The sequence below is a fragment of the Microtus oregoni genome, unplaced genomic scaffold (genome assembly GCF_018167655.1).
Source record: "Microtus oregoni isolate MIOR12 unplaced genomic scaffold, Mior012 000026F_ref0000081, whole genome shotgun sequence".
Classification (NCBI taxonomy): domain Eukaryota; kingdom Metazoa; phylum Chordata; class Mammalia; order Rodentia; family Cricetidae; genus Microtus; species Microtus oregoni.
Window position 1 is genome coordinate 26,023,216 of NW_024543085.1, and position 15,127 is coordinate 26,038,342.

General features: G+C 48.8%; 1 protein-coding gene across 1 annotated transcript; it reads left to right on the forward strand.

Moving 5' to 3' along the window:
• The first annotated feature begins 7,011 nt into the window (after positions 1–7,011).
• Cpa1 (carboxypeptidase A1) lies at positions 7,012–12,758 on the forward strand. The gene is made up of 10 exons (XM_041675388.1): positions 7,012–7,076; positions 7,482–7,563; positions 7,985–8,218; positions 8,447–8,548; positions 9,034–9,135; positions 9,291–9,401; positions 9,823–9,913; positions 10,385–10,584; positions 11,037–11,121; positions 12,571–12,758. The coding sequence occupies exons 1-10, from the start codon at positions 7,012–7,014 to the stop codon at positions 12,756–12,758; spliced, it is 1,260 nt and encodes a 419-aa protein (XP_041531322.1).
• The last annotated feature ends 2,369 nt before the right edge of the window (positions 12,759–15,127 follow it).

Genomic DNA, 15,127 nt, shown 5'->3' on the forward strand with positions numbered 1-15,127 from the left:
AGACCAGCCTGGTCTACAAGAGCTAGTTCCAGGACAGGCTCCAAAGCCACAGAGAAACCCTGTCTCGAAAAACCAAAAAAAAAAAAATAAAAAAAATAAAATAAAATTTCCACAAGAAACTGAGGTGTTTTTCTTTTTAAAGCTGGAAGTGGTTTAATCAAGTTGGAATTTCCAACCCGAAGTTTTCTGTTAGTGGAAATACAGGGTAACAGGCTACATTCATATAAGCTGGAGATAAATAAAACGGGTTCTACTTCTGCACACTCAAGTGTGGCTATAGCTTTTATGCCCCTACACAAATATTTTCATTTTATCCTCATGGGAGGGTACATTACTGGTATCAATAAACTCATTTTTAAATTACAAAATTATTTTTGAAGCAGAATCTCACACTGTAGTTCAAGCTGGTCCTGGGACTCATGGCAATCCTCCTGTCTCAGCCCTTTGTGAACTATTATACCTGACTCAATAAGCTCATTTTTAAGATAAGGGAAGCTGTTTCAGAGCATTTAAAAAGCATTACAAAGTCACTCAGAACCTGGTTTGTGTAAATCTGAAACTTCTGTCATTATTTGTCCAATCGTGGAGGCTTGCATATCCTGAAGGTATTAGGATTTCATCTTGACAGTTAACCTGCGTTTCCGGGGTGGGGCAGGAGGAGCTGGAGCAGCGTTATCCTGGAGGCAGGAGGACTGGCTGGTAGGTTTTTAGTAATGTGGTGTTAAGTTCTTTCCGAGCACCTACTATTGGCCAAGCACAGCTCCAGGGCATTATGGGACTCAACGCACGGCTTCCTCTTAGCTGTCTTAGGTGGAACTGCTAAGGACCTCATTTTTGAGGAGAAGGCTCAGACGCAGAGATAACAACAGTTAAAGGGCACACACTACAGCGAAGCAGGGTGCAGCTGGCCCTCAGGTGCCACAAACCCTGAAGATGTCTCACTCTCAAGCTCCCTGAAGATGCTAGGAGCCTGTTGTCAAAAACTCCTGTGCAGAGAAGAGTCCCACAGAAACTGAGTGATGTTAACGGCTAGAGGTGATCTTTTATTATGGTTTTTTTTTTGTTTGTTTTTTGAGACACTCCATAGACCAGCTTGGTCTAGAACTTACAGAGATCCCCCTGCTTCTGTCTCTGGGCTTGTATGGATGTGGCCTATAATGGCCTCATTCTCAAAACAAAACAAAACCAATCAACCAAAACAACAATGACAACAACAACCAAACCAAACCACAACAACCAAAAACAATGATTTCAAAACCCTGCCCAGGTCAGACAACCTGTACTTATCCATCTCGGCCCCTTCCAGGTCTCCCACTCTGGAACGTTCTTTTGCCCACTCTTCCCCTTTAACATTTCCTTATAAGCCTTAGCCCTAGATCCATTGCCCATAGATCATTGTCTCCCATAACCTTCCTTTCCAAGGCCTCATTTATCTCCTTTGAAGCACTGATCGTTAGCAACTAATTGATTTTGTTTCCTTGTTCATCTTGGCTGGTCGCTGAGACCATAAGGCAGGCCCTGCGTCTGGGTTGTTTGCTCTCCCTTAACTCTTGGCAGCACCAGGCGTATGAAAGGCATTGAGATTTGTGGAAGTGTCTCTCCTCCTCAGCCTCACCTCCATCCACATTGCTATATGTGACCGTGTGACAGAACTTACCTCACTATGGCTGAAACTGGTGGGGTTCATCCAACAGGGGCAGTCCGGGGCTGTCTCAGGGACTGTTTTTTTTTTTTTGTTTGTTTGTTTGAGGCAGGGTTTCTTTCTATGTAACTTTATATAACTGTCCTGAAACTCCCTTTGTAGACCAGATTGGCCTTGAACTCACAGAGATCCACCTGCCTCTGAGTGCTTGGATTAAAGGTGTGTGCTGTCAACCACCTGATCAGTGATTGTTTTTTGATGCACTGGGAACCCAAACCCTTCTAATCTGTCTTGTCATTGGAGACACAATGTTGTAACAGTGAGGACATAGCCACCAGCGGTTTCATCATTAAGCAAGCATCATAGTGTGTTTACATAGCTGTAGATGCTTTAGCCCACTACACACCCAGGTTTCATGGTATGTACATACGGCAGGGCCTATCCTCTCTATCCACAATGAAGACAAAATGAGATTAAGCCCATCATCAAGAGACGTGGCAAGCAAGAGATGTTAACTTGGAATGTGGTTCAGTGATGGAGTTTGCTTGGTGTGTTTAAGGCCCCAGGTTCGATCTCCAGCGCTTTCAGAAATAATATCCCCCAAACCACAAGGTTGTCTCTGGAGTAACCTGTCTGCTATACTCTAGATTTTTTTTTTTTTTGATTAAGAAACAGGACTGTATGAGCTCCCTTTGTTGCCGTGATAAAATATCATGACTAAAGCCAACTTACAGAAGAGTATCTGAGCTCATGGTTCCAGAGGGAGAGTCCAGAATGGAGGTAAGGCCTGGCAGCAGGAGGCTGGAACAGGAAGCTGACCGGTCATATTGTCAACTGCAACACAAACCAGAGAGAAAGAACCGGAAGTGGGGAGAGGTTCTTCAAGTCCACCCCCAGCAATGTAGGTCCCCCAGCAAGGCTCCATCTCCCAAAGACCCCACAGCCTTCCTAAACTGCCACCAACGAGGTGGCCACATGTTCACACATATGAGCCTGTGGAGGACATTTCTTGTTCAAACCACCACAAATACATTCTAAAACGACAATAAAAAATTACATAGGCGGGTACACATAGAACCCAGGACACAGGTGTTTCCTTAAGGGACGTGTGGCGTGTGTAACAGTCTGCACGACATTTTGGTACGCCTGGAAGCAGAAGAGGTTTGAGTATGCCGACGTCCCCACAAATGCACAAGCGACGTGCTTGCATTCCAGACTTTTTGGTGGCGACAGTGATATTGGATGACTGGAAATTTTCAGCTCCGTTACCGTCTGGTGAGACCACTGTCAGTGGTTTTACGGGGAGCATGGTTGGATTTTGATGTCTGTTTTCTAGACGGTGCTATTTACCCCCTAACCTAGATCTGAAGTTCAGGCCGGAAGAGCAGGGGGTAAAAGTGTGAGCTTCTGCATCGGCTTGTCTGTGGGCTCAAATTCCTATCTCAGGGCTTGGAGCAGCGCCATGTGGCGCCACCCAGCTTACAACAGAGGCTGGGAACTTGCTCCGCAGCTGGTCACATCACTGCTTCAAATAAAAGCAGAGTTCTGATAAGGAGGAAGGAAGGACGGATATTGGAAAGACATCCAATGGAATCTGTGACAGCATCTACGGGGGAAGAGAGCGTGGGAAGGACCTCAGAACCAATTTCTTGTTCTAGTTAACTGAAAAGCCCTATAAGTTCCCAGATGTTCTAACCCATCCCCTTCATCCCGGGGCTTCATAAAGACTTCATGAAGACTGAGGCTTCCGCATCATGAGGTTTGCACAAGGGTCGCATGACCCTCATGGCTGAGAGACTACTAACTCCAGGAGGTGGTGTGGTCTCAGCTGGTGGTTGCTTTGTCTAGGACTGAGGTCCCACCAGGTCCCAGCAAGATCAAGGAGGTAATGGCCAGGGCTTAAGTGCATTGACCAAGAGCTTAAGACTCAGACGCTATGGGGCTAGAAAAATTCTCTTAAGATTTCTCTTAAACCTGAAATGTCCCCCTCCCATTTTCTTGACTATGCAAAGCTAAACAGAACCTTGGTTTTTCTACATCTTTCCCTCCCTTTCTTCCTTTTTCCAACAAGCTATTCCTTTTAGGTATGTTTTTTCGTCCTTTTCACCCATAAAATTTATGAGCATTTATTTGAAAGTGAAAAAAAAATTGAAAAAACTGAAGGAGAAAGAGCGATTATATATATGGAAAACCATAAGAACCACAGTGAATGTGCACAGTTATTGCTTTCTTAAGAAAACAAACCCGCCCTCCAGTTTGGAATGTGTGCAGCTTGTGTGAGGCCGGCCAGCGGCAGAGGCCCAGGGTGAAGGGCCAGTGCCCCCTATTCAGGAGCACTGCCAGGTGCTGTTTCCATTCCCAGCCGCTTCCTCTCCCCTCTGACCACTCCAGAGAGACAGGAATGCAGAGAGACCAACTTACAGAAAAAAAGCCAAGATTTCAAATACTCCTTCAGAAAAGCAGGAAGGCTGGGGCCATCAGAAGGGGCAGGCGTGAGAGAGTCCAGGGAACACTGGGCCTTGAAGTGCATCTGAGCTGGCCTGGAGGGGCCATCGAGAAAAAACAGGGGGTCTGTGCAGAACAGGAAGAGAGGCACGGCACCGGCAGGCCAGACCGCATGGAGCCATGGAACGTGTTACCATTGTCTGAAAACTGTCCCAAAGACTCTGAGAACCAGAGAGGCAGACAGCTGTACAGATCTGTATACCACTGTCCGTTCCCCATTTTCCTAGTAGAACTTTCTCTGCCCTCACGCCACTTCTGATCCCAGCGTGGTCCCAGGACTGTTGGAACAAGGGTTGAGGTGGTGCCTGTGAAATGTTCTCAGGTGACATCCATTTCCTAGGCTACCGCCATGATGAGTTCTGCCACCAACTGTCCCTCTTTTCCATGGGTCCCTGGTTAGTACCACACTGCCAGCCTCTTTTTTCCTTGCCTTCCCACACCCATAAACTGACTGGATTGGGCCAGGCCTGCCACATCTTCAGCACGAGAGACAGGCTAATAGTGAACAACGCAAACCTACTTAGCCTTCCAAAGTGAGTATTAGCCACAGCCCTTAAAAATAATGGCATAGCCTCAAAACCCTTGGGCTGGGCCAGCATCTTGCTAGCTTTTTGCCCTGGTCTGCAATTGGCCTTCTGTTTTACCAAGCATAGCTAGGCTCTGTGGTTCTCATCCTTTTCCCCATCCCCTAGCCCACCTCCCTCGACTTCCTGAAGCAGAGGGAAGACCACAGGGGAAATGTTCATAAAACTGGACTTGGGATGCAAACGGGAAATACACTATAGAAAACAGGAAAGCCGGATGTGGTGTTGACGTTCGAGTCCTTCATGAGGAAACACATCACATCTGCTCTCTCTGAGCTCCTGATGCTGGGGACAAGAGTCCCTGACCCTCCTTTAGGCTCAGTAGAAGCACTCTGTCGCCCCAACTTTTCATGGGAGTGCATCCCTACCTATTTCTTTGTCACAAGCAAAAATTTGGGCTTCGATGTGACATTCCCTAAAGACCCTAGACACTGGAATGTCTCTCTTCAGAGGGCCCTTACTCCAGACATAAGGTCTGTCCTCACTTATGGACTTATGGAAATACATGCCACTAGCCATTGTACAGGGACAGCTTGGTAACACGTGGGCTTCACAGAGCAGTTTAAGGCAAAACAGAAGCAGGGTGTGGATGGGACCTTATCCCAAACTCCCACACAAGCTCAAGCCACACCAAAGCCTTAGGAAAATGTGTGGCCCCAACCTACACTGCCCTGGCCACCCTTTGTGACTTCTGACTGCCCCACGGTCCTGACAGAGTTCTCTTCACCATTCCTAAGCACGTTTCCATGGCTTGATTTTAAAGTGAAAAGGAAACCCAAGAGTCCTGTTTTTACCTGTCCCAACTGGAGCGCCCACAGAGATCATCATGGTCATCCACTCAGTGGGCACACCCTCCCATGTCATTGTTTGTCTCTTCTGAAGTTAGAGAACTTCTTTGAAGTATCTTTTATTTTGGTCACAGGTAGCAGAAAAGCAACTTAAATCTCGAATGGGGAAAAAAATGGAATTAGTTGGCCCTCCCTGGAACTAGGCCCAGCTGAGCTGCGACTTTTGAGGGAGGAAAAAGAATATAAACAGATTAAAAATAACGAGCGAAGGTGCGCCCTAATGTACAGCACCTGAGATGATACTCGGGCCTCCGCAGGCACAAACATACAACCAACACAAACCCAGCAAGGTGCCCGTTATGAGTGCGGGGGTTGAGGCAGGATGCGTTTGCAATTTGTTCGTGTCTGTACGCGGCCTTCACCTGTCTGTCACAAGCCATAAGACACAGGCTGAAAAATAACTTATTTACACAAAATATCACCATCTAGAAACTTTACCAACTTAAATCAGGAACAGCTGGCCTCATGGGTATTTCAAAGCTATCAGAAAAACAAAACCAAAAACAAACCAACAAAAACGGGATTATGAACTTATCAAACACAGCAATGAATGACACAACCCCTTCACCTGGGTCATACGTAAAGACGACACCAAATACTGGGTGGGGTGTGGTGGTACTCACGGCCATCACCTGATCATCACGGACATGCATTGTGGTATGGGCAGGAAACAAACTATTGAGTCTCTTTCTGGATTTCCTGTTCAACATGATCTCCGTGCTTGACACGGCCAACCTCCATTTCATCATTTGGACTCCGAAAACTTAGAGCTAGCTCAGGACCTTGATGCGTCTCAGCGCTTGGCAGCCCTTTGCCTGAACAGCTCTGTAACAGTGTTAGCTACATCAGTATCTTATCTCACCACCTGCATCCGATCCTGCCTTCACTAAGGCCCCTCTGGACCCAGAAGCCCTTTAACTCTTTGGGGGAATCTCCCTAGTATCGTGTGAAATGTAATGTGTGATCACAGAGCTAATATCAGCAACCCGGAAGACTCTGTGTTTGTCAATGGCCGTGAATATGAAGTGAAATCCATAGTTGGTGAATTGAAGCCAATGATGCAACCTGGGCATTTATTGCTATCCAATAAATCCTGTGGAAAAATGCAAATATGTATGTTCTTGGTTTTGATGGAGTGTGCTAACAATAAGGTGCCTGGGGCTGTGGGAAGCCGGACGAGTAGTCCCAGCTGGGAGACTTTAGGCCCAGCTGACCCTCACGGTCAAGGGTGAAAGCCGAGCTTATCACTCCACCTGCCTCGTTCCCTACCACATTATCAGGAAGAGCTAGTGGGCGTTACGGTTTGGAACTCCCACTTCTCCCTCCCCGTGGGACTGGGTCCAGGTGTGAGGGACAGTCTGCAGGGACCTCTGTCAGCATTTAAAAGGCCTCTGACCTCAGGCTGGGCCTCAGTCCGCCCGACCTTCTCAACATGCGGAGGCTACTGATTTTGAGTGTGCTGCTGGAGGCAGTTTTTGGCACAGAGATCTTTGTGGGGTAGGGATGTGGGGAGGAAGGCGGTGTCCTGGAGGGTGATGAAAGGGCTCCCCAAGTTGGTGTCTGGAAGGGGCAGACAGACACACAGCCAGAGAAGACAGACTAACAGCACCCTGAGTCTGAGACCTGATGGGGAGGGCAGGGCTCGGAAGAACCCAGTTTCTTCTGGGCCCTGAAAGAAGTTGAGCCCTGAGAAGGAATTTTTAGGTGGAAGAGGTCTGGTTGGGAAACCAGTCTAAATTGTGATGGGGCCAGCACAGACGTCTAGTAGCTTTCAAAGACAGGGAGAAAAGACGCGAGGAAGTTCAGGTCTCCCATTGCTCAGACCCCCCTTTGTCTCTATGAGCCCAGCCTGGGAAGTGTTGGGGTACCTCCAGTTCTCAGGGCCCCTTCTGCTCTACCCAGGCACCAGGTTCTCCGGATCTCTGCAGCTGATGAAGCCCAGGTGCAGAAAGTGAAGGAGCTGGAGAGCTTGGAGCATTTGCAGGTTAGAGATACAGCGCGGGGCTCCCTGGGGATCCACAGGAGCACCTCGGGTCCCCACTGCTTCCCATGTCCGTCTAGCCTCCCAGTAAAGAGCCATGAGACGGATCTGTTGAGAAATGACTTCAGAGCCCAGATCCAGATCTTGGTGCCCTTGAGAATCTGATGGCATTCCAAGACCCCTTTCCCACTTCCTCTGTCTGCCTTGTTCCCTCAAAGCCTCTCCATTCTGACCATTTCCTGACCACACTAGACTTTGTCCACTTCCCAAGCTTCCCCATTCTTTTTCTGCTCCCAATGCCCATGCGTCACCCCCAGCTACGTGGAGCTCCTAGTGTCAATGTTCCTTCTCCAGCTCCCCCACTCTAAGGCCCTGGTTGGTGCCTCTAGCCCACTCTAACAGTACTGGCTCCTGTCCTTCCTAGTTGGACTTCTGGCGGGACCCTGTCCGGCCTGGACTCCCCATCGATGTCCGAGTGCCCTTCCCCAGTGTCCAGTCTGTCAAAGTCTTCTTGGAGTCTCATGATATTAGCTATGAAATCATGATTGAAGATGTTCAGTCACTGCTGGATGAGGAACAGGAGCAGATGTCTGCCTTCCGGGCCAGGGCCCTGACTACTGATACCTTCAACTACGCCACCTATCACACACTGGATGAGGTAAAGAGCGCCTGGACGATTCTATCCATAGCTCCATACTTTTCTTCATGGTTGGCAGAATGCAGGCCAGGGTCAAGGCTGGTCTGCTGTGGGTAACCCTTAGTGTTTCTGTGTGGCCACCGTGGTCAGTTGTGACAACATAGCATGATGGGGCTGCTGAGGGAGGCGTCTGAATTTCCAGAAGCCATTAAGTCCCTCCATCTCTCCTTTTCTTCTTTCCCATCTCAGATCTATGATTTCATAGACCAGCTGGTGGCAGAGAACCAACACCTTGTAAGCAAGATCCAGATTGGCAACACTTATGAAGGCCGCCCCATTTATGTCCTGAAGGTAAGAGAAGCCCCCATGTAGACAAGGGCACACATGTAAAAACGCCCCCCACCCTGTGAACCTCCATATAAGGGTGTAGATCAAGTCTCCTAGACGTGTAATGGAATGAGCATCCATGCTAGCCTAGGTGGTCATGCACATAGACAAAGTTTGAGGTCACCCAAGTGTTACCAACCAAGTCTTGCCATATAAGAAGTATTGTGGCGTCTGAGCTGATAAAGTGTTTCCCTGGTGACCTTCCACAGTGGACTGTCGGAGCATTGGGATAGGGTCAGGGCTTGGAAGTCAGGAACCCAAGCTCTGTAGGGTCGCTGTCTGGCCCCTGACCCCATAAATCCATAATGGATGGTCCCCAAGACAGCCTCCCTCGACGTTAGGTATACAGAGAGCTGGTGGCTTTGGGGCCAGGCGGGTTCCTTTGCAGGGGATGAACTGAGGCCTAGATGGAAAGTTGCCCTTTGCCCATTTCCCTGCCTCCTCTTCAGTTCAGCACTGGAGGAACCGATCGCCCAGCCGCCTGGATTGACACCGGCATCCACTCCCGGGAATGGGTCACCCAGGCTAGTGGGGTCTGGTTCGCCAAAAAGGTAAGTCTGGGGGGATGAGGCTCTTGCTTGCTGGGGAACTGGTGTTCACAGATCATAGGAGACTGCACCTCAGAAGCAATGACCACAAAGGGAGGCCAGGGAATGTGTCCATTGTACCAACATGGCCGACCTCTACCTTCTCCTCCTCCCACCAGATCACCACAGACTATGAAAAGGACGCAACCCTCAAGGCCATTCTTGAAAAAATGGACATCTTCCTGGAAATTGTCACCAACCCTGATGGTTTTGTATATACCCACAAAACGGTACAGACTACATTTTGTTCCCTAGGACAGTAGGATGTACCTTTGAGGCCCATGAGTAGACCCCCCGCCCCCAGTGGAGGAAGGACAATCAGGCTTGCCCTCATGGAACTGGAACTGTCAGTCTAGGGCACGATTGTCATCTTAGATTGATGATTCTTGGTTGTTGGGACTATCTGTGTGTGGCAGGTATTGAATAGCCTCTTGACTTACCAATAGATTCCACTACAACTCTCCTTCAGTCGTAACAACACAGAACACCTCTCAACACTGTAAGATATATGGGGAAGCCAATGCTGTCCTCGGTTGAGACCCTTGCCCCAGCCCTGATCTCGATTTCCACGGCAGCTTTTATTCTGTGGCAGATGTCACAGCTGGCGTCGTAGCAGGGCTGACCCCTGGCTCATCCTCTTTCCTTCCTCAGAACCGCATGTGGCGCAAGACTCGATCGCGCACACAGGGCTCCCTCTGCGTTGGGGCGGACCCCAACAGGAACTGGGATGCTGGCTTTGGGTGTAAGACTTCTGTGGGGCAGGGGATGGGACGGACATGGTTTCTTGCTCTTCTTTTTCTGGTTGGTTCCCTACCTCTCCCTTGACCCAGCAGTGGAGAAGCGTGTGGGCTCTTAGCTCTGCTGAGGGTTCTCCGGGTTGGAGGTGGCACTCAGGGACTTGGGCCCTTGTTTGTAGGAAAAAAGTTCCTTCTAGATGAAATTTGGGTCTGGGAGCTTCTCTTGGAGAAAAGAACTTAGTATCAACTCTTGATCTCCTTGGCCATGCCCCTGTATAAACTGGTTTCTGCTTTACCCAAACCTGGGTAGTAAAGGAGGTGGGGCCCCAGATGACGTGAAGGCTGGTTGCTCCTCAAGCCAGGGGGGCCTCCCTGCACCCCACTTGAACATAACTCCATGAAATGTACCGGAAGCCATGGATGTAGCAGAAGCCTTGTCACTTGGTTCTGAAGCTGTGTCCTCTGCCTTCCCACAGTGTCCGGAGCTAGTAGCAACCCCTGCTCAGACACTTACCACGGCAAGTATGCCAACTCTGAAGTAGAGGTCAAGTCCATCGTGGACTTTGTGAAAACACATGGAAACATCAAGGCCTTCATCTCCATCCACAGCTACTCCCAGCTCCTTCTCTATCCTTATGGCTACAAATCGGACGCAGTACCTAACAAGGAGGAGCTGGTGGGTGATAACCCCGATTGCCTTTTGTCCAGGCTCCTTCTTTGCCCCCACTTTTAGGAACCTGGGTTTCACCCCTCAGAGTAATGAAGGGATAATGTACCCAGTGTCCCCCTTTCCCCAGTCTCCTGATGATTTGGGACGTCTGGCAGGATGATTTGTGTTGACGGGCAAGGTAGATCTGCTCCATTTGCTGGGAAACAGAAGCACGGTGTGGTTGTCACTTCTGTCACATGACAGAGCAGAGGCAAGGCTAGACCCTGAATCTGTGGACTCCACCTGGAGCTGTGGTGTGATTGGAGTGGAGACAGAGGGATCACGCTGCTGTCATATTCTAGGGCAGGCTCCATGTCCTCTGTCAGGGGCCTGATTATGCTGGTGCCCATTCCTGGGTTACCCTGACAGTCCTTGGGCTAGCCCGGCCCTGACTGGCACTGCTGGATCTTTTTTTCCAGGATAATCTAGCTAAGTCTGCCGTGACGGCCTTGACATCTCTGTATGGGACCAAGTACAAGTATGGCAGCGTCATTGATACAATCTGTAAGTCACTGGTGGCCCAGGAACCAGCAGGAGCTGGCTCCTCTTGCCTAGGGTGCTCAGATCTGGGAGTTGCTGGCTGAATCCTTCTGGAGGGTGGGCTGTGCTGTCTCTTGCTATGAACCCCATCTTTCCTGACACTGTTAGTAGGCTCCTCTGAGCACATTGTCCTCTTATCTGGAGGTTACATCTGGATCCCTGCACGGATGAGGTGGAACTCTGATGGGATTTATAGGCCACCATAAAATTCTGTTTAAGAAACGCCTTTCCACCCCTTCCTTCCACGATACACACAAGGTGCCCCTGGGAGGGTCGTTGCTCCGCACACTGGGAATACAGTCTGTGTGTTTACTCGGCACCTGCTCTGCCCCAGGCCTTGTCTGCGTGTTTGGAGTACGGCTGCGAATAAGGGGAGCAAACACCTTCTAGGCAGGGAGACTGGCCCTGTGCTTAGAAGCCACAGTGGATTTGGTGAGAGAAGCAGGAAGACAGTGTGAGCAGCCCTGGGGCATCAGGAGTACTAGGGTGGAGGCCGAAAACCAGGGTAAGAGGCAGACTTGTAGACAGGAATTTGGGCTGGTGGTGAAGGAAATGAAGAGAAGCCAGGACAGGCCATCTGTCTAGGTAATAGGCCTTCAGGCAGAAGAACTTTCTAGAGTAAAGGCTGTGCTGTGTGATATGGTGTGGGGTGTTTGGGGAATTTTGTGCATCAAAATTTTTGCCTGGCAAGCAAAGCGGGACCCAGGTGCCAAGGTGAGAGAGCTGCGCACTGGTTCCACCCGCTGCGCATGCGCTCTTGCCAGGGGGCCCAGGTCTTAGGTGGGGAGTGGGCTGCAATCTTACCCAAAGCAGAACTTGTTTGAGATCTCAGGCTTTCTTTGGAGATGGTTTCTAATCTGCATCCAACGATTTTGCTGCATTTAGTGTTCTGCGGTGAAATTCTGATTTGCAGCCTGCCTCCCTTTCCCACAGCCCAGTTCAACAAAAGCAGTTTTGTCAGCCGGTGTATACTGGAAACCTGGGAGATTCTCCCTGCAGAAGACAGACAGACAGGAGGCTTTGCCTTGCCGAAGACTCTTTGCACTTTTCTCTTCAGGCCAGAGTCCCTGGAGATCAATTCCTGGTCACCCACGCATGGGGCTCTGGCATATTTAGAGGTGTCACTGAGGTGACTGTTGGGTGAAGACAGTTTTCAGATAGGTTTTTGCGATTACAGACTTTTGGCAGCCCCCCAGTGAACAGGACAACTACTGCCGGATGTCGGTCTCTTGGGTTTAGACCCAGCAGGGGTTTCCTGGAAGCCTCACTATGTGTCAGTTACAGCCCCCAGAAGACACAGACTCTATTTGGCATCACAAAAGGCCTGGACTTTGGGTGCTAACCCAGTCTACGTGGATACCTGTAAGGCTGATCAACCCTTACACTCACCTCTTGTCTTTGTTCCTGTCCCAGATCAAGCCAGTGGGAACACTATCGACTGGACCTACAACCAGGGCATCAAGTATTCTTTCACCTTTGAGCTGCGGGACACTGGGCTCAGAGGCTTCTTGCTGCCCGCCTCCCAGATCATCCCCACAGCTGAGGAGACGTGGCTGGCCCTTCTGACCATCATAGACCATGCCTCAAAAAACCTCAACTAAAGCAGCCCTTTACCCCCAGCCTCTCCTCTCTCCCTAGCCCCACCAGGGCAAGCCAATAAAGTTGGATTGTACAAGAAAAAGAACCTTGCAATGTGGGATGCACACGGAGGGCTCGCTTTTTTAGCTGAGACAAAAGTGATTTAGTTCCTGCCGGTCTCGAGGGGAATGTTGTGGGTGGATGAACTGGATGACCCCTAAATTCGCCTGCATTCCAGGGTCCCATGAAGTTCAAGAGCAGTGGGGTGGTCTGTTCCTAGCATAGTACAGGCAACAACCCCAGCTTGCTAACCGAATGCCTGGCACCCCGTGGTGAAGAGGAATTTAGCATGTGCAACAGTCTAGCTGATGGTAGCCATTCATCTTCAAAAGCAGTAGCCCAGAGTATGGAATAGAATAGTCCTGGTGGCCACAGCTGTCCAAAGGTGATGTTGCAGGTGAGTCAAAGAGATTACTAGAAGCAAACTGTAGACCTCCCACTACAGAATTACATTGGAAGAAAACATTGAGGAGAAATGAAATCATTTACTGACGATAAAGATTGAATGCCCAGCCAAGGACACTTATCAGCTGCCGTGTACCAGGGACACTGCCTGGAAGAATGAAAGGCAGCTGATATTTTGTTGCCAAATCCTCCATGAGGTCCCCAGCGTGCCACCTCTGCTGCCTCTTGTTTCTGTCCCCCACCTGCCCATTTTCCTGTCCTAACCCTCTCCAAAAAACTGACCTCCCTCGGCATGGAGACCCTCAGGCCTGCAGCGGCACATTTACTAGCTGGCGTCACAATACAGGGACTTACCCACCTTCTGTAAAGCAAGACTTGACCTTGGTTTCCTCTGTGTACCTTAGTGTGAATGTGAGCTGGGGACACTGATACCAAAGGATGCAGGTAGACAGGCTGGGGCGAGACTAGGGTCTTGTCCCTCTTCCTGTCACTTAGATTCCAAGATGCTTCTAGCACCAGAGTCAAGTCTTGCCTTTTCCACAGAAAATGGCTTGAAGGTCAAAAAGCCTTTTATCTTAGAGTTCTATTTCAATACTGTTTTTTTCCTACCAAATATTCTAAAAATTAGAACAAAGCAGATTACACATAACGTCTGTGTACTAAGAGACTGGGAGACAAGGTGACAAGGTCATCCCAGCCAGGCATAGTGGCACAGTCCTGCAGTTCCAGCGCAAGGGAGGCGGAGGCTGGGGGATTTGAGTTTGGACCCAGCCTCAGGCTACTTAGAAAGACCCTGTCTCAAACAACAACAAAAAGGTATTTTAGACTGAAGATTTGGTAAGACTCCTTTATCTTTTGAAAAGTATTTCCCTTTCAGCCATGTGACAGAAGAGCCAAGGCTGTACTGTAACGGAGAGTTTGGTCACCAGCTTAATAAAGACTAGTTAAAAATAATAGGTTAGGAAGATGACTTATTTTACAAATAACTCCTGAATTTAAAATAAACCGTGCCCTCCCTGCTAGTAAGGGGCTTTCTATCTCCAACATCTACAGAATTTAGAATACAGGTACCTAGTAATTGTTCAGAGAGCTCTTACTTTTATTGAGAGAGGGAGGGAGAGAAAAAGAGAGAGAAAGAGAGAGAGGGAGGGAGAAAGAAGAGGAGGAGGAGAAGGAGGAGGAGGGACAGACAGATAAATATTGACTCTCTGTGTAGCCCTGGCTGTCCTAGAACTTGCTTTGCATACCAGGGTAGCCTCGAACTCACAGAGATGCGCCTGTCTCTGCTTCCTGAGTGCTTGGATTAAAGGTGTGCACCACCATCTCCCGGCAAGCTATGGCATGTATTAACACTTAAAGATATTCAGATGTGAGAAGAGCTTTATGCTATTCACTGAGTTACAAATCCATAGGTACAAATTATATAAACTTATAAAACTATAACAATTTTAGGAACTAGTACAGCTTAAATGAAGATAAGTGTTAATAACCTCGAGGGCATAAAAGTAAACAAAAAAGACTGAAGGAAAAGAACTAACATTTCAAAAGACAAGCAGCCATCTCCTCAAAGAAGAGATTAAAAAAAGCCAATAAAACATGAAAGATACTGATCCTCAGTGAATTCTTGTATATTAAAGGAAAACATATTTCTTTCATCAGCTAGCTGGACAACAAAAGACTGCCCACGCAGTGCTATCAAGGGCATGAGGAAATAAACACAGCCCTGTGCTGCTGGGGGGAAGAGAACTGTCTGTGCATTTGGCAATTTGACTCTTAGGATTAAATATAGTACCTCTTTGACGGGGCAAATCCATTTGAAGGAATTTATGAAAATATTTGGACTGTATTGCAAGACTGGAACAGCACAGGAGCCAAGTGCGTCAAAAGGAGCCTTCATAAAGATCGGTGTTGGTACTGGTGTGCCACA

Excerpts from the sequence above, each read along its gene's own strand:
- Cpa1 (XM_041675388.1), top strand. The coding sequence starts at position 7,012 with ATGCGGAGGCTACTGATTTTGAGTGTGCTGCTGGAGGCAGTTTTTGGC. Across the intron at positions 7,564-7,984 it reads AGAGCTTGGAGCATTTGCAG|TTGGACTTCTGGCGGGACCC; the intron begins GTTAGAGATACA and ends TGTCCTTCCTAG. Across the intron at positions 11,122-12,570 it reads CAGCGTCATTGATACAATCT|ATCAAGCCAGTGGGAACACT; the intron begins GTAAGTCACTGG and ends TTCCTGTCCCAG.